General features: G+C 39.8%; 1 protein-coding gene across 1 annotated transcript in view; it reads left to right on the forward strand.

The window, feature by feature from the left end:
- MOCOS (molybdenum cofactor sulfurase) overlaps positions 1-23,030 on the forward strand; it is a 341,863-nt gene that overhangs the window by 113,184 nt on the left and 205,649 nt on the right. Inside the window, exon 3 of the mRNA XM_029958899.1 lies at positions 15,524-16,090. Within this exon, the coding sequence (XP_029814759.1) occupies positions 15,524-16,090 (567 nt within the window). The remainder of the gene's footprint in view (positions 1-15,523; positions 16,091-23,030) is intronic.

The following is a 23,030-nucleotide window of genomic DNA, read 5'->3' on the forward strand; positions in this document are numbered from 1 at the left end:
TGGGGAAATTAATTGAATTTATTACTAACAGGGTCAGAGCAAAAGAGTGAGAAATAAAATAATCTTAAAACCACCTTCCCCCCCCACCCTCCTTCCTTCCATGTTCTCCCTCCTCCACCCCAGCGGTGCAGGGGGAGGGGGAATGGGGGTTATGGTCAGCTGCTCTTTCTGCCGCTGCTCAGAGAGAGGAGTCCTTCCCCTGCTCCCATGGGGTCCCTCCCACGGGAGACAGTCCTTGATGGACCTCTGTGGCGTGAATTCATCCCTCAGGCAACAGTTCTTCATGAAACTGCTGTCCTGTGAGTCACTCCTTCATGGGGTACAGTCCTTCATGAAGGAGCTGTACCAGTGTGGGTCCCCTGCAGGGGCCACAAGTCTTACCTGAGGAAAGCCTGCTCCAGTGTGGGCTCCTCTCTCCACAGACTGCAGGTCCCTGGCAAGACTCTGCTCCACCTTGGGCCTCCCATGGGGTCACAGCCTACTTCAGATATCTACCTGCTCCACCATGGTCTTCACCATGGGCTGGAGTGGCCTCAGCTCTGGCACCTGGAGCACATCTTCTCCCTCCTGCTGCACTGATCTTGGTGTTGTTCCATGTTCTCACTCTGCTCTTCCCTGGCTGGAATTTTCACCTGCGCAACAACCTTTGGTTCTTAAATGCTATCACAGAGGTGTTTCTATCACTCCTGATTGGCTTGGCCTTGGCCAGAGGCAGGAAGCTCATCCTGGAGCCTGCTGATATTGGCTCCACCAGACAGGGGAAGTTTCTAGCAGCTTCTAACAGAAGCCACCCCTGTAGCCCCCCTGCTACCAAAACCCAGCCACAGAAACCCACTACAAGGCCCAAACAGGATATGTGGTTTTCTCCACATTCTGCCAAATTTCACAGACTAATAGTTTTACCCATCTTTTATGCTTTACTGTACTTGCAGTAAAAACAGAACTAACACTGATTTTTGGTGATTCCCTCACCCCCCGAAATTGCAATAAAAAATTTGAATATTGTGTAACTTGAATAAGTTGAATAACTTGGGTCCCAGCATACAATGTGTAGGCCAGTCTCAGCTGATCAGCAGGAACATGGGTGATGCCTGGTTGGTACAGCTGTCAAGCTGTGGGTCATCTAAATGCACTGTTAGGGTGACAAACCCCAAACAACCTGATGCCAACCCAAGGGGTGCCTGCCTTACAATGAGAAAACCTTTGATAGGAGAGGAAATGGGAGGGATGTGTGGGAAGATCAAGTGAGATAGTCTTTTAATTTTTGCATATTGTCATCTCAGTTTTCAGTGTGACAGCTCCTGCCTGAGATTTCAAGCCATTGCACTAGTCTGAAGAATTGTAACTTTTGCTTTTGACTTTGCTTTCTCTTCTATTTTCATATGGGATGCTTCACCAAACTTGGAGAGGGGGAAGGAATCCTCCAAAAATGTACAAGATTTAGCTGACTTTTAGTAAACTTGCACTGACACCCGAATCTATTTTTAAATAATAGTTCAAGGAATTGTTTCTTCCTGGACAAAGTGGTGTAACTTCCCAACGTGATGCTGGAGTGTTTGTTGGCAAGCCTCAGCTTGCTGCATTTCAGCCAATGTCAATAACAAAAATGCAATGAATTGCACCCTGGACAAGACTACACCTTTTCTAAAGTAGTTTGATGCATGTAAACATATGTAAGTTCATACAAATGCATATGTAATCTCCACCCCCCCTACATTCACAGATAACTGGATATTGCCATGTTATTTCTCATGCCACATTTTGACTGCTGTTCTATTTCAGTTATAAGACATAAGAGGCTTGGGTTATGGGACTTAGTGCCTGTTAAAACTAATTACCCTTACCATTATCATCAATTAACCCCAATTAACATCAGACAGAAATCCAAAAATGTCACACCATTTTCTACAATTCAGAATAGATGAGTTCAGAGGAACTGATAATGACATCTTCAGGCTGTGTGTGAGAAACTCAGGCTACCAAAAAAGCAAAAGCTTTCTTCTAGGTTCTATACACACATCACTTGAAGAGGCCAAGCAATTGGTGATTTCTGACACCAGGTCACCCAGCTCTTCAGATGGGAGGGGATGTGGGTTAGAGCATGCACTAGGCAACATTCTGCGGGATGACAGCTTTGGCAGCTTTGCCAACAGCCTGACATGGAGGACGTACTACAGGTACAGCCTTTGTCACTTGGCTAATTTCTTTCTCTTCTAGTATTATTGACTGATTTTCCCAGTACGTGGCAGTATGCTGTACAATACTGATTTTGTCAATCTTACAGATATTTAATCTCTAATGAAACATATGTTATTGAGGCTTTTCAGTTTTGAATCTTGTACTTCCAGGCCTGATTTTCACTTTCTGCCTGAGGCCATGGGGGCCTTCATGAGTAAGGAGTAAGCCTTCTGCTTTACACTACATCTCATTGGAAGTGATGTTAATGTCCTTGTCTTGAGTCCATTATTCATCTCATTAAAGGAAAGGAGCTCCAGCTGCAAGATTCTGTATGTGCAGTGAGCACCTGCTGAAGGAAGGACAACAGCTTACAGGTAAGGGGAGCTGTGCATAAGGAATAAGATCAGTTAAGAGTGGTTGGAGTTGTGATTTAAAATAAAAATGAAGGAATAGCATTAAAAAGAGAAAAACAGATTATACCAGCGAGTTGCTCCCCCAACTTGTATAGAAACTTAAATTAAGTAGCTTGCTCAGCAATAGATATTATGACGTTAGTGTGTACAGTTTTGCCACATATGCTTTTCAGACATAGCTTTGCAGTTAAACTAAGAATGAGAGATGGAGTCACTCGTCCCAAATTAAAATTATAATGTTTTTTACAGTAGTCATAGGTAATAACTTAAGTGTATTAATGTTGTTGGCTCAGGAATGCCAAGATTCTTACAAGATTTGAAGCCCTGGTTGTGGTTCTAGGGCTGGTGAATCTATGAAAGGAGTTTTTTCACAATGTTCAAATTTTCTGCATCGTTTCCTAAATCAGTGGCTTTATCCTGGCTGCCATATGTAGGTTGGAAACCTAGGATAGAACTGTGCATTAGGAGGATAAAGCTCTGTTCAAAATTCTCTGACTGTGTCTGCCAGTACAGCTTCTTTGTATCCTCTCGCATCACTCATCACTTTCTGATCCTTTCTATTGACATCACCTGCACTGGGATTTGGAAAGCTTTCAGGGATGACTATTGCATGTGTGCAAGCAGAAGATGATTGTTTTTCATTATTCTGTTAGGATGTAGTGTGATACTTATCACAAATACCGTGACAACTAAGTCTCTTGTTATTTTAACAGATTTTGTTCTTAATAGAAGGTGAAAAATGTCCTTAATCTTTCACTTTTTTGCAATGCAGCAATGAACATCAGTAATTTTAAAAATCAGTATTTTTCTAATTTCAGAGTCATTTGAAATATACCCCAACTTTTTTTTCATTTTATTTTGGTTTTCTACTTTAAGAATGGAACCTCTTTCAGTACACAGTACAAACAAGCAACATGTTATGTAAGATTATCATAATAGAATAATATACACATCTTTGAGGTATATATGTAGCAATGCTTCAGTTCTTTCTATGCTACAAATAGCCTTGGTTACAATATTTTACACCACAGCTCTGAAACTGCTGAATGGCAATGGGCTTCAGGGAGCACAGGTGTGATCTACTGGTCAAAGTATAGGACTGAGAAGGGGAAAATTTATACTGCCAGTCTGTGTTTGTGGCCGTATCTAAATCATTCTATCTGATCAACTCAAAGGCAGCTTGGTTATATACAATGGTATCTCAGCCATACCTCATGGCTTTCCTGTCTAAAAAACGGAGTAGGAACAAAAATCATTATCTTATTGACCACAACACTCTTTGGCCCTTGAGAAAGATCAGTAATATATATGCTCCAGAGAAAGGCTCATGAACACTAAATCAAAGAGATTTTGAAATAATTTAGGATTTCCCCCTGCTGTTCTTTTTGTCTCATAGTGAGGCTGGCTTACACTGTGGAATACTGAGGCTTTAAATCCCTTGTGACTGTTAAGCTTTGTGACATGTTTTGATAACTTCGGTTGAGAAACATTATGTAAGCTAAAATATCATTATTACTAATTGTTTTATTATACAGTGCTCATACATGTCAAGAAATATAAATACTGGAGGCGGAGGGTGCAGGGTGGGGTGCGGAGGCAGCATTTGTCAGCCACAGGTCTAGAAGCGTTTATGTAACCTGGAATGACAGGATTGGAAATTTTAATAATTTTTTCAAGTGTTGTTTGCGGAAAAAAACATTTCAAGATCTTCACTTTTCAAGTTCTTACAGCAAGGAAGAGATTTCCTTCTGTATTCCTGAAACAAGACCAACTATCTCTCTCTCCTGACTAGAAAGGGAGAAAGCATGTGAAGTGAGGAGAGAGGCTGGCTTCATCTATTACTATCATGAAGTTGTCTCTGACCCTGAAACACCTTTTTTAACATTTTCCTGCTGTCTTGTGTAACAATAAGAATCCAAATCTTGTATTTTGTTGTGTTTCCCCACCTGAACTCACCAAATAGTAAACTGATGTGGGAATTTCAAAATTTCGGACAAGTCTCAGTCTGCATTTCATAGAATTTTACTCGTCTCTTTGTGTAATATTCTTTTAAATGGCTCATAAGATAAATGGAAGTTTACAATAGTAGAACAAAACTACAAGGATCTGCTAAGCCTTTGATATTTTACTAAGTCACAAAAATATGCATACCCTTCCTGTGATAAACAGCCTGTTCTGCTCCTGAACATCAACTTTACCATTGACACAGTGAAAATGCTGTCGTCCTGATCTCAGTTCTTCACCATCCCTGGATCCTATAAATTTGTACATTCTTATGAGAGAGGTAATAGTCCTTTTAACTCTTCCATTTGGCTTGTTTGCAGTTTGCTGAGAGTGCCTGTAAATGATTTTTGCCTTCCACAATCCCTGTTTTAAATTCCTGAAAACCCTCATATGTTTTTGTAGTATTCCTAGTCTCTGCTCACTTGGTTTTAGGAAAATTGATCTCATGTATGGTAGATGCATAGCAGAGAAATGAGGGGCCAAGGCAGCGGGTTGGAGGTCTAGATCTTCTAAGGCTAAATCCTTCCTTTAATTCCTGCATACAAAGCCAGTGATGTTGTTAGTTTTGTCTTTATGATCTATACATAAGTAAATGGTGTACACTAATGTAGTTCATGGTAGTTTTTAAATCATTGCTTTTCTTGGCAAGAAATAGTTAAAAATAAGTCAGTAGTTGTTTTTGAATTTTTTTTTGTTGTGCTTTATGCTTGAATGTTTATTTGTTACTATCAAAGGCAAGGTCTTGATTCAAAGAGACTTATGGTAATTGTATGACCTAATTAGAATCAAGCTTCTAATCATACATATTTCATAAATAAATTAAATTACTCTGCACATTCCTTTCTTCAGCTTTTGGATATGTATCTGGAGACAAAAATGTTGAGCATGTGTTATTGCAAATAAATTATTTGCTTTGCCAATAACAGTTTTGCAAATGTTGGCATGGTGCTGTCTCTTTTGCTGTAAGCTAATATTTCTTTTTATTAACCATACTAAAAATTGTAATGTGGACAAGTGACATTTTCTTTATTTACACAGAGTTTTAATGAACAAAAATGTAACTTGTTATAATTTATAGGATTTGCATGGTTTTAGTTCTGACTAGGTGCAGAGGGGTGCATTGATGCTTTTATTAACACTAACTACTGTACAGTTGCTGCTATCAAGAAATTCTCAGAGTACCAATTAACACAAAAAGCCTTGGTTGCATCTCATTAAGCAAAGCAGATTATCTTTTCAGTCAGTACCTAGCCACAGACTTCTGACTCAAGAACTCATATGATAGGCATAGGGTGATTTTGGATGACTTGGCTGCTGAAAAATTTGAAGCTGCATGGCAGCATTTTTCTGAAGTGACAGTAACTTCTCATTATAAATTCAAGAATCTCTGATTTTTAGAAATGGTGAGCTTTTAGTGTTGTCAGCACAAGACTGTGAGCACTGCTGCCAGACCCACGCAGCAATGATATGAAGATTGCCAGCACAGAGAGATTTATCTATCCACAGTTTTGGCTAGATATTGAAAAGCTGAGATAGTCTTTGGTATGTCATTCAAAGAGAAATCCCAGAAGTAGCTTGTTGTTGCTGTGGGTAATAGATTTAGATTTATATTCATTATATTCCTGTCATAACCTTTATGAGATTGACTTGATTTCCCTCTTTGTCTTATTTACAAAACTTCCCTTTCCTCCTATTTCTTCATTTGCTACTGTCTCAGAGGCCTTGTAAAGACAAAAAATTCCCCAAAACCTGAGCACTTTCAGTGTAAAAAAGTTCTCAGACTTGCCTGTCAAGGTCTGACATTAACTCCTTTTCCTTATATGATAGGGGGCAGGTAGGTGTCTCTGATGTTTGAAAGGATACTTGCCTGGTGCTTCTCCCTGCCCTTTCACTTTTATACAACATTCTCTTATTTCTTTATGCTATTAATATGAATTTCTATGAATTTGAAGAAAGCCAGAAATTACTCCTTTTTCACTTCCTTTTCACAAATTCCCTTATTCTTTGTTGTGCAGTATAAATTCTGACTGTTTTTAGTGCTTTACCCAGATATTTCAGCAAGCTGAAGAGCTGACTGAGGGCTGCTGCCTGCCAGTCAGATTCTGTAGAGGGATGTCTCTACATGCAAGATGAGGGACTTTGTAGCAGGGTCAAGTGTGCATGTTCAGTTTGCTAAGTGCCAACTCCAATTACAAAATGCTACCTCCCAACATTTTAAAAAATGTCCCTTCTAAAAGTACATGGGGTACTCTTAATTGCAGGAAAATTCTCTTTTAATTTTTTATAAAACTAAGCATAAAAAATTTAAGTGAAAACTTTTAAAGGGTGTACCATGAAATTTAAGGTTTCCAGTGTTGCTGCAGTGCATCTGGCTCCAAATTCTAACCGTAAATTGGCACAAGTTTCACTGTGCAGTCATTTAATTTCAATTCCAAAATCTTTTTCTTAGACTCAACATGAGGTGATTATTCCTCTCTTTGGCTAAGCAATGTAGCTCTTTACTATTGTAAACCACGGACTTGAATCAAACTCTGAAGTCATTCGAGTGCGAGAAAGTGCTTCTAGTGTCCTTCACTGACACCAGTGGTGTTGAAACTCAACTCTTTTGTTATAAATGAGGGTGGGTAGTAAAACACTGGAACAAGTTGCCCAGAGAGGCGGGCATTTTTCCATCCCTGGAAAAATTCAAGGCCAGGTAGGATGGAACTCTGAGCCACCTGATCTAGCTGATAGAAGTCTAGTTGAAGATGAAGACTTTAAAGGCTTTAAAGGTTCTTTACAAGACAAACAATTCTATGATTCAATGAAATTATGCAGTCCTTTTCTATCCAGAAATAGACAATCTGCAAAGTCAAAATGTGTTTGATAGTGAATACAGAGTTGGAAGAGGGTTCAGGACACACAATAGTCCGGAGTCAGAATGATCAGGTTTAATGCAGTACATTAAGATTAAATATTTTTCTGTGGCATCTAATCTGGAAAACAGACTATAAGCACTAAGGGAACCTCTATGGCACACAACCCAGTGAACTCAGTTTTAATGAACTCAGTATTAATAGGAGCACTGTGCAGTGTGATTTTAAGTCCCCCTTTTGAATTAGGCATTTGGACACAGTTATGTAACCATATAAGCACTAACTTTCAGGGTTTATCACTTGTCAGTGCACTTGCTTGCAACATCAGCCTGTCATTCCCTGGATCCTCCTTCCAAACCTCCTTGTAGATGAGTCTTGCATTTGCTAACTTCCTATTACCTGGGACCTCCCTGGTTGGCCAAGACTTCTGGTAAACGATGGAAAGTAGCTTGATGAGCTCTTCTGCCAGCTCCCTCAGTATCCTTGGGTGCATCCCATCTGCCTCCATGGACTTGGGCTGATGTTGCTCAACATTTAAGGCAGGGGGAAGAAAGAAGAAGTGGAGAATGTTTGGAGTGATGGAGTTTGTTTTCCTGAGTTACTGTGATGCATGATGGAGCCCTGCTTTCCTGGAGATGGCTGAACACTTCTCTGCCCATGGAAAGTAGTGAATGCATTCCTTGTTTTAATATGCTTGCATGTGTAACTTTTAACTGTCTTCATCTCAACCCATCAGTTTTCTTGGGTTTACTCTTCTGATTCTCTCCCTCATTCCACTGGAAGGAATGGGCAAGTGGGTGTTTGGAGTTTAGTTGACAGCTGGGGTTAAACTGTGACGGTTGATCGATCAATGGTATCAAATATACTGTAAGCTTGTATCTGAAGAGAGACCTCAAATATATTACCTACAAACACAGTGAGTACCCTAAAAGTAAAGCAATATATTGAAAGTAAGGAAGCTCAACTGGTAAGAGTAGATCATCATATATTTGTTTCATATTGGTTTTTAGTCTGCACAAAAGATGCTGAATGTTTCAAGCTAAACAATCAAATGGTAATGGAAAACCTTTAAGAATGGGAAGTTGGATGAGAAACATTATTGCATATTTAGATACATTTTTAAGTCTGCAAAGTTATTTCAAAGAAAGAGAATTAAATTTTTTACAAAGTTGCCAGTGTGTTAAAGCTAAACCGCTGGGAATGTTTTTGGATAGCTTGTGATAACAGGTGTAAATTGTAAGCTTCATGGTTATAAACAACACATACATGACTGCATTGCATCTACTGTGCAGTACAGAAATCTTCTCTGCGCTTCTGCACGTGGATATATGAAATGTTTTGGATTTTGTAACTGTAAAAAGCTGTTTTGCCATTTAAAGTCAGTATCACTAAGCCTCAACCAGCAAGATTATGACTCTCCAAACCACATTAATAATTCAGTATAAAATATCTTCCTGACTCTTGTAGCTGTGTCAGAGATAGAAGGTGTTTATATCGTCTGGATACATTACATTAAAAGCAAAATGTATTAGTATGCCACATGCATTTGCAAATCTAGCCATACTGGATGTGCTACGATACAAAGACTATAATTTTGAACCTAGTCCTGCATTACCACTATGTTAATTTCTGTGCACAGTATTGATTTGTAACAGGCAACTCATGAAAAAACTGTCCTGCCTGGGCAGGTGATATGGGTAAGATCAAATAGTAAAACCTGAATTCCAAGCAATATTATGGTCCCATATGGGGTACAAGGCTCTTCAAAAACATTGAGGTTTGTCCCTCTTATTAAAATAACTTTTAGGTTGGCATTTTGTTCAGTCCTTCAGTTTTTCTCACATTTCCATCCAGAAATGACAGAATGACTTAATGAAAGAGGCCTACCTACTGTTTGTCAAGCTCGTGCATGTCATATTTGCAACACAATCAACCTTTCGAAAGCAGAGGCTTATGTGATCAAGTCTTCCTTTGAACTTCTGGATTCTCATTAGAAGCACAAAGCTTTGTCATGCTGTTGCAATAAATCATATTTTAATAACTGTTAAAACCTTTGAACATAAAGTTTAATAATAGCACTTTCAGGACTTAAATACTTTCCTTGAGCATCCGTGCTTATGGCCTAAACCCATTAGATGTTCACCACTTGCCATCTAAGGTGGGGACTGGTATTTGCCTCAAAACAGGGGCTGATTGCAATGAACACTGAACAAATATAGTCAGTAACAGCAGAAAAAAAAGGGTTTTGTTCTAGAGTTTACAGTTTAAAAACACAGGCCTGAAGTCAAGTGTGGAAATGGGACAGAATGTGCCAGTTGTGCCATCAAGGGTTTCTTTCCCATCTCTTGATGAGTTGCTATTTTTGTAAGGAATCAGATCTGTTTCAGGAATCATCACTGGTGAGCAAGAATTAGTCAAATTTAAAGACAACTACAAGAGAAAGTGTGTTGCAAACAGACTGGAGGAAGAAGTGGATAGCACACGCAGACTGAAGGTAGAAAGAAACACTGAGCATTAGTGGAATGGGAGAGCAAAAGGGGCGTGGCATTGAGAGGCAACTGGTCCTGCTGGATGCATGGTTAGTTCCGTCAAATCACCACAGCACCTGTGTTTCTGCTTAAGGTTCTTCTGTGGCCTGTCCTGAAGGGTCAGGATTCTTCTCAACCTGCTGATCTGGATTTGTTTAGAAATGTTGGCCCTAATAGGGGAAGTATTAAGCTGTATGGCCATACTGTCTTGGAAGTGGTTGACCACAGAGGGCTGGAGGATGCAGAGGCTTACAGGGTTATAATTCTGGCAGGGCTGTGTCTTTCCCACTCCACTCGGCCATGGCTGAGGGGCTGTTTCCCTGTCTGCTCTCACGTTCCCTTCCTAAAATGCTTTTCCTCAGCTATTGAGGTGGCACTAAGCACCTATGGGTGTTATTAGTCACAGCCCTGACAGTGTCGGGGGACGCACAGCAAGCCATCAAGCAGGCACAGCCTTCTCAGCGATTCTTCTTCTAATAAGATATTTAGGAAAAAATCCCAAGGGCCATGCCAATGCTTTTATGAACCTGCTTCAGAGCTGGAGTTAGTCCTTTGAGTGCTGAAGCATATTCTTGTGATTTGAATCAATAGCCTCCTTCCACTTAAGCCACCAAAAATATATTTTCATGCTTGCTTCTGCTACAACTAGAGTATAATTGCTGGGGTTTTGTTCATGTAAAACACTCATTTTTAGTTGTTTTTTTTTTTTTCCCTGAGTGGAAGATTGCCACAAACCAAGAATCTAAACAGTTCACAATGATCATCTCTAATTCTGAGGAGATATATCACCATTTTTATTACTAAATACAACCATCCATGTGCAAACAGAATACCATCTGTCAGTGAAAAAAAAACCTTTTTTTTTTATTATTGTGTAGTTTGGGTTTTGTGTTTGTTTTTGTTTTCACGGGGATAAACTAGAAGTTGTAATCTTGATTTTTGCCATGCCTGAGCTAGCAGCTTTTTATAGCTAGTGGTCTCAAAGAGCCATATAAGTGGAATATTTATAACTAATTGTAAGCATGTGGTGAATTAGATGAAGTTTTCCTTATAGTTAATAAACAACTGTTTACAATTAGTAAGCAGTAGAGTTTCTGGTCCTGCACATCTCTTCAGATCAACCAGTCAATCAGAGACTAGAGCACTGTGTGCATACAGTGGGACATGTGCTCTACAATCAGCAAAATAGTCTCTTTTTTTTTATTTTTCTATGACACAACATGCAAAAGAATATAGGAAGGTGAATTATATTTTGTGTATAATGAACAAACAAGAAGGGCTGTGTCACTCATAAACAAGAAGTAAGTGTAATCTGGGCTGTGATGAGTTAGTAATGCCTTTCCTAACATATAACCACAAAGGGGAGGATGTGCCTGTACTAACCTCTGTGCTGTAACATTCATTTTGACTAGTTTTCAGTGCCATTGAAGGATCAAAGCAGATAATGGCTTTCTGCTGGCAAAAATTCTGCCTCTCCATTCCAAGACCTTTTTTGCAGTTTTCACATATACTGCATTACATTGGTTCTTAATATTCTGCATGGTTCCTGTTATATTATTCCAAACTACTTAACCCTTTGAAACAATATCCGGTCATGTTCACAAGCTCTGTTTCTTAGTTTTCATTAATTTATACTTAAGGCTGCTTCAAAGAAGGGATAACCTCTCCTGTTTGTACAGTAGACCAATTGCAGAGACAAAAGCCAAGTTCATGGCTTTCTATGTCATTAGTCTGTGTATTTTACATGGCCCTGTCAGAAAAGCTTTGTCAAAACAGGAGACTGTAAGATGTGCCTTGGGATAGTCACAATATAAAGCAAGCTGGGTGTGACAGAGATCAGAGATGAAAGTTGATGACTGGACTTAATGTGACGTGAAATGTTTTTGTATAGTAGCTGTCAAACGCTGTGTCATAATTATAAAAGACATGATTGTTACTGGAGATCAGTGGCTTAATGGTGAGTAACCACAAATAAACAGACTGAAGCAGTTGGAATTGGTGAGCTCCAGGGGTTCCTTTCAACCTTAAGAAACTGTTTCTTAAATAATTTTGTTGATATGAATAATTCACTGCTTTGTCAAATAAGCCAAACAGGCAGGGTATTATTTTTTCTCTTTGAGCAGAATTGCCTTTACTGCTATTTGCAGCTGGTAGAGATGTGGCCCACATTCAGTGCTGTTAAGCTGGTTTGCATACAGGTAGGATGTATGAGAAATACAGTCACAAAATGTGCTTGAGAGGCAACACAGAAAGGTTATACAATCCATGCTCCTGCCCGGGAACAAGGTTTTCTTGTCTGCCAAGCTATCTGAGAGCTGGTGCTAACAGTCAAATATTGATTACTTGATGATTTTAGTGACCATTAGAATTATTTATTATAGAGAGGAGGTTTAGAGATTAGGAAGAAATTCTTTATTGTGAGGGTGGTGAGAGACTGGAACAGGTTGCCTAGAGAAGTTGTGGATGCCCTAGCCCTGAAATTGTTGAAGGCCAAGTTGGATGGGGCCCTGAGCAACTTGATCTAGTGGAAGGTGTCCCTGCCCATGGCAGGGGAGTTGGAACTAGGTGATCATTAAGGTTCATTCAAACCCAAACCATTCTGTGATTCTATGATAGAACCACAGAGATTGTAAGGGACACCTGGAGGTCTGTCAAATATCCTTCTCGAAGTATATTCAGCTGGAGGAGGTTGCTCAGGGCCGTGTCATGGTGGATTCTGAATCTCAGTAAGGATGGAGATTCCACAGCCTCTCTGAGGAATGTGCTCTGGTGTTTGACCACTCTCATGGGAATTATTTTTTTAAACCTATATCTAGTCAGAATTTCTCTTGCTCCAGCCTTGTGACCATTGCCTTTTGTCTTTCCACCAAGTACCATCTTCTCTGTACCCTACAATCATGTAGTTGTATTGTGACCATTGTTTTTTATTTGCACTGAAATAGACCCTAAAGAAGCAATATTGCAGTCCCAGCTCTTCCACAGTGCTGCAAGAGGACAGTGAAACCTCTTAATAGAGAAGCATACGGTTTTTTAGTTGTTTGAAAAACATTTGTGCAGATGCTATTTCTTCTTGTTTTAAACTTGCTTTTGAATAGTTGCTAGACAGAAAAAAAGCAGCATTGTCACAGGGCAGTGAAGGACATGAAAAAAAACCCAGCAAACAAACTTTTTCCTATTTTCTGACATCTTCCAAGGAACAGCAGTGTTACACATTAACATTCATGAATCAAGAAATCTACTGACTAGATTACCTGGAGGTATTATTTCACTCTGCTAAAACTTGGAAAGAACAAGTTAAATCATTCTGTTTCTGCTACTGAGCCTCCATTAAGGAAAGAACCTGCAAAGCTGTATGGGTGTATGCATGCATGTTAGTGCATGCAACTTGTGTGCCCAGTACCTGTGCACACTGATGCCTTCCATAACAGCATTTTATCACTTCACAGTTTTGTGAGCATAACTCTCCAGGCATAGCTGTCTACCAGTGCACATAATTTAATTAATATGCTTGCATGGACCGATTCCATGGCTTCACTTAGTAATCAGAGAAGAGGAAAAGTTACTCTGTAACTACAAATGTGTGAGGTACAGAGGGGAAAACTATGATTTCATGTGGAAATTCCATGAAATCTCCAGCTTTAACCTCAGAAATAGAGTTAGCAGTAAAGCCTAGTTAGTTTTTACAAGTCATACTAATTTTCAAACACAAAAACTTCCATACTGACACAGAGTGACCTTCATGACTCTTGTTATTTAAAGATTCTATTCAGCCTTTATGATGGATTAACTAAGCTCTTTATTGGAAACTCATAGATGCCCAATGATCATTGATCATCTCCAGGCTACATAGAATGTGCAGGGCACGTTCCCAATTAGTACTTTCTCCATGCATGTGTTGCTTCCAAAGGGCTGATATTCAAAAATCATGAGGGATAAAAAGAGATAGAAATTGATTATGAGGAAACATTTTTATACAAAAGATGTGAATGGAAATTAGGTCCTCAGGATGCATTTATTGTAAGAGCAGAAAGATGCATTCTGTCATTAAGATAGTTTTTGTTGGGAAAACTAGTCTTGGTTCAATAAGGAAGTGAAAACAACTATTTGATATAAATAAAACATGAAAACAGTGAGGAAACTATGCATAGTGATCAATATAAAAAAATTGCTCTGCAAATTGATAACAGAAAGCTAGAAATATGAAGGAAAATCCATAGCAGATATTTTCTACATATACCTGAATTAAAAAAAAGAGGTCATAGTGAGGGCATAGGGCCTTCTAAATTGCAATGCACAAACTGTTAAAATAAAAGGGGTATTTGGTGCAGGGTTCTTGGTTTTGTTTGTTTGTTTTAAAAAAAGTAACTTCAGGAGATCAACTAAAAACATTCCTCCACTTGATAGCAACTGTTTATTTTTGTCAGAGGTGTTTTGCTCATCTGGAAGGAAATGCATAAGGCATAACTCATTTGGTAATTAGTTTTGGTGAAATTGGCTGGCCAAAAAATGTACTACTACATCTGGGAATGACATAAATTACTATATACCTGCCCCAATCATGAACACAGTTGGGGACAAACCTACTTTTATAATGCTATAGAAATATATGCCTTGAAGCCAGGGCTATGTGTTTAAATTAGGCAAAAATTCCTAGTATATAAAGCAGGGAACATGCTATTTCATATCAGGCTTATTTTATAATTTTATATATGGTTTCATTTCAGTACCACTTTGTAAGTGAAAATCTTTATGGTTCAGTTTGGGCTAAAGTTTGCTCTTTGTAATTTCCTATTTCACTGATGACTAGTAATTAAAGCAATCTTCAAAGAGTCTGCCTTACCAGGATTTGTGCAGCAGTATTTTAGTGTTGAACTAAAACTGGAGGTCACATAACACTCTGCAGATTGCAGAGCTGTAAGTAGAAAAATTCATTGCAAGTGGTATGTCAGGGAAAAATTAATATGAAAACAACAAACCAACATCCCTCCCCACAAAACAAACAAACAAACAAACAAACAAAACAACCAAATCCCACAACAAGAAGGAAATACAAAAACTACAACCAAAAACCCCTAAAACCAACCAACCAAGCAAAACCCCACCCCAACAAACACATTCCTTTGGCTATGATTTTTTTTAATGAATGCGTATGGTTATAGCTTATCCCACAAAGCAAAGGCTTTTACATGAATGGCTTTTACATAAGCGAACATGAACGTTCCCTCTACACCTGATGACCAGCCCATACCACTCCTTTGGCTTTTGTCTGTGGTACTGTACATTGACCACATAGCATCTGTGGCCACTAGAGCCGGTTCAGCGTGATGCAGGAGTATCGTACACCAAGAGCCAAGTGTGGGAAAAGCGACCTCCACTATTAGCACCAGTGGAAGAGGTAATGAGGAAAATTTGAGCATCGAATTTGAAAATTTTAGGGAAGAGAGACTTCCACGAGGTATTTTAAACAGCGTACCTCTGCAGGAGGGGATGTGAGTAGCGGAACGCTTGTTACTGTGATCCCCAAACCCATGTCCTTGTGCTTCAGGAAACTTCTCCTTACAGGAAACGCCTCCCTGTGCTGGCCCAGTCACCGGCTCAGCAGCAGCCGGACCGGCCCCAGTCCCAGTCCCAGACCCAGAACCCGCCCAGCGCCGCCCCCGCGGGCGCCCCCGGCAGCAGCAGGCAGGTCGCGGCAGGCGGGCGGGCGCGGAGGAGCGAGGCGCGGCCGTGGCCGGGCCGGGCCAGCACAGCGCGCACGTGCACTCCGCCCGCAGTGCCGCCCGCGGGGAGCTCCGCTCCCGGCTACTGTTTTCTTGCCGGACTTTCGGCTGCTTGTTCCTCTTCCGACTTTCTGTGGCCCGCGCATGGCCGGGGTGCCACAGGCAGGAGCGCCTCTCCTTCCGCGCCTTCCGGCCGCCCGGCCCGCCGGGTGCGATACGGGTACGGCACGCGAGACGGCTGGACGGGCTCCGGGAGCGAGAGTTCCCCCGCCCGAGGTCCCGTGGGCGCCCCGAGGGCTGGAGGGGCGGGCAGGACCGCGGGGGGCGGGCCGGAGGCGGGGGACGCCGGAGCCATTCCCGTCTCGACTCGTCTTCTGGCCTTGAAATCGCTGGTGCGAGGAACCGGAGGCGGGGATGCTGGGAGGAAGGGACGCGCTCAGCTTGCTGCAGTTCTCTCAGCTATAGGAAGGCGATAAGGGAGCGCTCTCCTCCCTCTCACTCGCTCCCTCTCCCCTAATGCCCCAGAGGTGCCGTGGGTCCAGTGTTTTGATACAGCATTTTGATACAGCAGCAAAATGCAAAGAGAGAGATTCAGGGAGGGGGAAGGAGGGGAGGGAGAAATAAAAATGGTAAACCAGCTCTTGGCTAGCAAAAGTTTGTGGTTAGACAGGCCTTTGTGAACTACTTTCGCAGATTTGTATGGATTTTCCCATCCCCCAGCATTCAGCATCCTTGCACATGCTACGTCAAATCTAATCGTGATGGTTATAAAACAGCAATTTATTTTACTTAAAGGGGTATCAATGCCTGTGATATTAGCACTTCAGAATACTTGGGGGAAAAACAAAGTGGGGAGTGGAGTAAATAACATCAGTTTGTATGTCCTGAAACTGCTATTTAGGCCACCCTTTCTGTTAAGTTTCATATTACTTCTCTTTTCATAGTATCTTTGAATTTTGGTTATCAAATACAGGAGTGGACTTTCTCACACAGGAGTGTTTAGTAAAGAATGGAGTTACACTTTGCTTCTAGAGGGATGTGGATAAAAATTAAGCAACAGTTTGAAGAGCCTTAAGATTCAGTAGTTGATTTCACAGTCTGGTTTTAGACAGATTAGTTGTGTCACTGAAAGTCTGAATACAAGAAATTGCTTGTTCTGAATTCAGACTTAGATTCTGAAGAGTGGGTGTTTTGTAACTCAAACGTTATTTAGGCATTTAAGCTACTGACTTTTCAAAACTCCCAAGTATCAGATTCATTTCTCAGAGGCTCCCCAGTTTTGAAATGAAGTGTATCTGGTAATGAATGATGTCTGGTAAATCAGTCTGGTTCCCAGAGAGGTTACTGCAAAGGCAGAGTATTAGGAGTTTTCTTCCCTTTGAAAATATTTTGGCTGATGTAGGCTACTGAGTTACACTTTGGTTATGCAACCTACTAAAATAAGATGTAGATGATAGATAATTTAGAGTATTTGTAGAAAAAGATAAATAGGTATAAAATAGAATCTGCAACACTATTAGCTAATCGAAATCACATAATTGTCTATAGTAAGATGACCTACGTTGCAAATTCCTTCAGCCCTTTGTTTTCTTCTTTCAAATTTTAGCATTATCCAATTCAGAAACCCATCATCCATTCATCTTGAAAGCTTATCACCTCTGTGAGGAAACTCAACATCCCTTAACTGGTTGCTGTACCTGCATGTGGTATCCTTTGTCTTAAAAACAGTGGCATATCTCCTCTAGTCAAGAACTTGTGCCTTCAAAATATTACCAGCAGTGCCAAATGAAAGGTGTCGAGGGACAGATTCCTAGGCCACATGTCCCCTGCCTTACATGTCTTTTTGTCTCAAAGCTGACTAAAAGTCCAGGATGGACTCCAGGAACTAACTGACAGTGGAGCAGTGTGTATGACAAGCATGTTGCTTGTATTTATACCTTGGACTCCTTTTATTTACCCATGTAGATATATCCCCGCTTGCTTAAGGTCTTGGCACATTAATGTTGATGTTATAAAAAGTTTTTTAAAGCTCTAGATTTTTGTTGCCTTGTGGAATTAAGGCAAAGGAAAGGTGGCTATTGTACAGGTTGGCAGAAGCAATAGTAAGTAAAGGAACCTCCTCCAGATGACTTAGCAAAAATGAGAATTTAGCTACTCAACCATTTTCAGTGGCCTGCGAGAATGTGCAGGTTGTGGAATGAGGTAGAAGTTTTACATCTCTAGTGGCCTTGGATCAGCTCTGTGGATAAGTCCTGACTGTACAAACAGTGATTCACTAAGGAACTTGTAGCTGTTCATGGGGTTTATCTCTGCTGGGTGTCTCCCTACTGTACCATGTTCCTGCAATTTTATCCCTTCTAGTAAAAAGCAATCTTAACTTGTTCCATTAGGCAAAAGAGAATGACTTCTATTTTGGGGAGTTAACGGTAGTCATAGAATCAGAAAATGGTTTAGGTTGGAAGGGACCTTAAAGATCACCTAGTTCCAACCCTCTTACCATGGGCAGGGACACCTTTCACTAGACCAGGTTACTCAGAGACCCATCCAGCCTGGCCTTAAACACCTCCAGGTATGGGGAGTCCACAACCTCTCTGGGCAACCTTTTCCAGTGTCTCACTACCCTTATAGTAAAGAATTTCTTCCTAATATCTAATCCAACCCTGTCCTCTTTCAGTTTGAAGCCACTCCCCCTTGTCTTATCAGTATGTGTCTTTGTGAAAAGTCCCTCTCCAGCCTTCTTGTAGGTCCCCTTTAGGTACTGGAAGGAGCTCTAAGGTCTCCTAGGAGCCTTCTTTTCTTCAGGCTGAACAACCTCAACTTTCTTATCCTGTGCTCTTTTTATTTGGGGCATGCCTTAAAGATCTTGCCATCATTAAAGCTGGATAGAAGTCCAGATTTTGCTGCTCACTTTTCATGTGAACAGAATTTTTTGAGTCCCTGTCTAGATATCCATGAATTAAGCCTAATGTTCAATTTTGGAAGTGTAATCTTCTGAGCACCATGTGATAATAATTATTGCATATCAATCTATTCACTTCTTCCTGATTGCTGATGTTTTGTGGCATCCTCTCAGGACATCTTGTGCAAATTATGTTCTCTGGGGAAGGCATAAATTTTTTCAGTGTTCGCTTGCATGGTGCTTGTGCTTCTGTTTTAGCTCTAGTATGAATAGTTGCACAAATGCCTGTTGAGAAGAAGGCACAACAGATGTGTTATAGGGAACACCGGCTACCAGGCGTACTGTGACACCAGGATTTTTCTAAGGTGGTCTACCTGTGGTCCTAACAAAGTCTTGGGGAGTTTCACTTACAGCTCCATTGGAAAGAAAGTAAGGCTCATACTCAATGTGTGTTGGGGATTTCCTCTTCAGGTTTTGTGAAGAGATAAAAGGAAGTACTTTACTTCCTTAAATCAGCAGGGATCTGTCTCTTTGGCACAGAAGCCTTAAATTTTCCCTTTTAAGCCAGTTTATCTTCACTTCTGTAATTCAAGGGCTGTTAGCTGATGGCTAGAGCAGCCCCTTCTAAAAATATATGTGGAGTCTGTGAAACGGATCCCTGTTTCACAGGCAGCAGCGTATGTGCAATATGTGACCTTGACTTTAATCTTGTGAGCAGCATACCCTTCTCTGCAGTGTAGGATTTTAAACTGCGCTTTCAAAATGGATAAGGAAATCAGCAGGAGTTTATAGGTTCTGTTGTTAAGTAATGGGGATGAATATACTTCTGCGATGTTTATCATAGCAAAGAAAATATCAGCTTTAGTTTGTATTGTGGTTTTAAAAAAGAAAAAGCTGACGTGATTTCGATATCTTAATCCCAAGATACCTTTCCACTTTCAGTTGTGTGCCAGTGTTCTCTTAATATAGCTGTGGTGGTTCAGTGGGAGATTTCCAAGAGCAGTAAGCAGTGGATATTCATCCCCAAATAAAAATCAACATGTATTTGAGAGTATGTATTCTTTAAGGACTGCTGACTATTTGAAGACAGTCTTTAACTGAGGTGAGGTGGACTGTCACACTTATAGTCAAATCAGTTGCTGTTCTGTACTTCAACAACAGTCAGGACAAATCATATCTTACCTTAATAGCATGAATATTTGTGATATGTGTGATTACATACAAATAACAATAATAACACAACTTGCCTGTTAAACAAAAAGAAAAAGCAAACTAGGTTTTAAGTAACAGAATTGGCCTTTATTTCTTTGGAATTCCAATGATGTCCTGTGAACCAGTCAGCTGTACGAGAGCTTATTGTGTTGTTCAGTTAAGGAATAGCTGGGTACTGGATCTGACCTTACACAAAAATAAGTCCTTTTACTCATATTGCTAGTAATTATTTTCCTGTTAGTAGGAGATCTTCTCTTTGTGCTGCAGTTAGTCCTCAGGGGCTTGGGTAGCAAAAGTCAGCTCTGTCCTCTGAGAACAGAAAAGCCTGTTTTGTCACGTTTGGGATAGTCTGGTGTTTTGGCTGAATTTCAAAAGTAGGAAATACATTCTGATGTGTCAGCTCAGAGTAATTTTGTTGATAGGTAGCTGATGCTCACATTTTATGAAACTTGTGAAGATGAGTGTACTGTGAGCCTGAAGAGTTGTGCTCATCTCATGATTGCAAATGTAGGCAGGACCTTAGATTCTCTACTGCTTTGCCAGTTTGCTTGCCTTGTCAAACCAGATATTCTACCAGCCTCATGTCTGAGGTTTTTTCTTTATTTTGAAAAATAAAAAAAAATTTGGAATAATTTTTGTATCCTAAAATAATTAGAGATTTTATTATTTTTTTACATCCATGGAGGTTTTTGGGGTTTGTTTAGTTTATGTTTTATTGTTTGGGGTTTTTTTTGAGAGTATTCTGTTTGATCTGGTAGCTATCTTCTGCATGTGTATGTGTTACTTTCTGCTGACTTCATAATTATTAGTAATTTTTATCTGTGGAAGAATCTTTTTAATCTCATTTTTTCTTTTTCTTGAAGACCAAGTGACTGTATTTTCAGCAAAACCTTTTAGAGTTAGGTTCTTTGAGCGATAGTTTTCTCTGACCAAGTTAGCGATATACAAGTCTGATCACGCTGTTTAAAAACCAGTTTGATAATGAGGGATAAGTTTATTTTGATTCATTTTTGTCTAAAGTCTATGCTGAACCAGGCATGTGCCATTTTATGGTCAAATACAATGCTTATTGTGATTCCATGATGCCCACCCACCCATTGCTGGCCAGAGTTAAGCCAGGCAGTTACAGTCCCAGGAGAGACAGCATCTCCTGGAAAGGACAAATTATTTCACCCACATGCAGAGATGAGTGTATGTTAATGTTAATCCAGTGCTTACCTCTCCTACCAAGATGGCAGCAAAAGCAATGTGTAGGGGAAGGATGAGTCTGCTTTTGTTGCCTCATTGGAAGATTCTGAATAGCTAGAAGCACTGCTAATTGTGCTGGAGAATAAGTCTCACTGAGTTACCTTATCTCTAGCTCGTCCTAAACAGAGGTAAAATCTTCTAAACCTTTTGATTTTGGTGTCTAAAGCTCCTCTTCCTACCACTCTGCAAGCTTGTTCGCTCTTTCCTCAGTGGCTGTGAGATCTCTGGTGACCTGCTCCTGTTCTCAGTAGCCTCTCTGTCACAGTGTGATCTAATTTTGTGGAACACCTTTTTTTTTTTTTTTTCCACTTAGAAGGGAAAAGAAAGCAAAAGCAATTATCTTTATTGAAGAAGGATGCTGGCAGACAGTTTGAAATGCTAGAAGACGACTGGGAAGATGTTTTTAATGGGGGGGGAAGGTATCCTAAAAAGAAACTGTTGTATGGGAAGTGCAACCACACAACTACATGACAATTATTTTGTAAAAAAAAAAAAATGCTCAAGTAAAGCCTTAATGCTTCCTGTTGATTTCAAATTTGCATTTATCTACATAAGCTCTTGTCTAAAAAACTGATATCAAAGAGGAAGCATGTGTGGAGCATAAAGTGGATTTAGTAACAGTAGTTGTGTGTTAGTTTCAGATGTTTTCGTTTGCCTAGATAGAAGTAACAGGTACTGTTAGGGAATTCCTTAGCATTTCAAGGTTCAGAAGGTAGTCTGCTCTATGCAGAACTGATCTTTCAATTGCTGTTAATGATGGACTTAGCTCTAAATGAAGAATAGTCATAATATTTCAGCACGGAATACAGTTTTAGTTACTTTAAAGTTTAGTTAGATGAAAAAAATTATCTGAAAGTTACAGGTTATCTCTCTTCTTTCTTGAATTGTATTATTCAGAGTAATAGATATAATGCATATTTAGCTTGAGATTTGGTGTTGTAATACCCATATAGAGATATTCACTGCATCATTACACTGACTCTGTAATCGCCTGTGTCACAACAAGGCATTTAAAACTCTCCCTGGAATACAGAAATGTGGAGCAGAAAAGCAAAGTCCCAAACCCTATAAACCTGATACAGTTGACATGAACTCAGAATATTTGGGGGGTATTTTAGAAATAAGTATTCAATCACTTCAAACTGGATTCTTTACAACAGGAAATAATCATATGTGGTGTGGACATTAGATTTTTAAATCAATATGTAGACATAAAAAGAAAAATTAGATTTGGAAAGATAATTTATGGAACTTCACAGATGCTGCAGGGTATCAGCCACCCATTTTAAAAAAAATGCACTTTTAATTAAAAGATACATTATCTCTAAAATTAATGTCTGTACAAGATGTATATTAGTATTTGAAAGTATTGAAACAGGCAGATGTTCTACTTAGAAAAGCACAAGATGCTTCTTATCTCTTACTCAAAAATTGGAAATGTACCAAAATCTTGTTCCTACAAAATCCCTCATCAGTGGAGCTTCCTTCCTTCTGTTACCTTTGCGTCCTCGTAAATTCTGCTGTTTGTCCTCCTCTGTTGTTCTGATGTTGCTACACGTGAGATGTGTATTGATTTCTTCCCAGCCTATTTCTGTGTGATGTATCTCATTTAATTTTTTAAAATTTGAAATATAAGATTATTGATAAAAGACTATATGTAAGTTTCCTGACAGAAGTGATCTGCTTCTAGTGTTCCTGCACTTATACTGGAATTTTCTCTGCAAAATCAGAACCTGGCATGGGACGCTCTTGAAATTTCCATCATATGTTATGGTAGCAATTCCTGTATCTGAGCTACTTGTCAGAAGTCAGTGTAAGGACAAAGAAATGGAGAGGTGGGAGGTGAGATTTTGTTGATCAACTTGATTCTTTGCATACTTGGTATCAGAGAGATGCTGCAAAGGCATTGCTTGGATGTGAAAAGACTGTCATTGAATTCAAGAAGACCATACTGCAGAGTGCTGCAAAGTAAA

The sequence above is a fragment of the Manacus vitellinus genome, unplaced genomic scaffold (genome assembly GCF_001715985.3).
Source record: "Manacus vitellinus isolate BGI_N305 unplaced genomic scaffold, ASM171598v3 scaffold_17_pilon, whole genome shotgun sequence".
In the NCBI taxonomy this organism is placed as follows: Eukaryota; Metazoa; Chordata; class Aves; order Passeriformes; family Pipridae; genus Manacus; species Manacus vitellinus.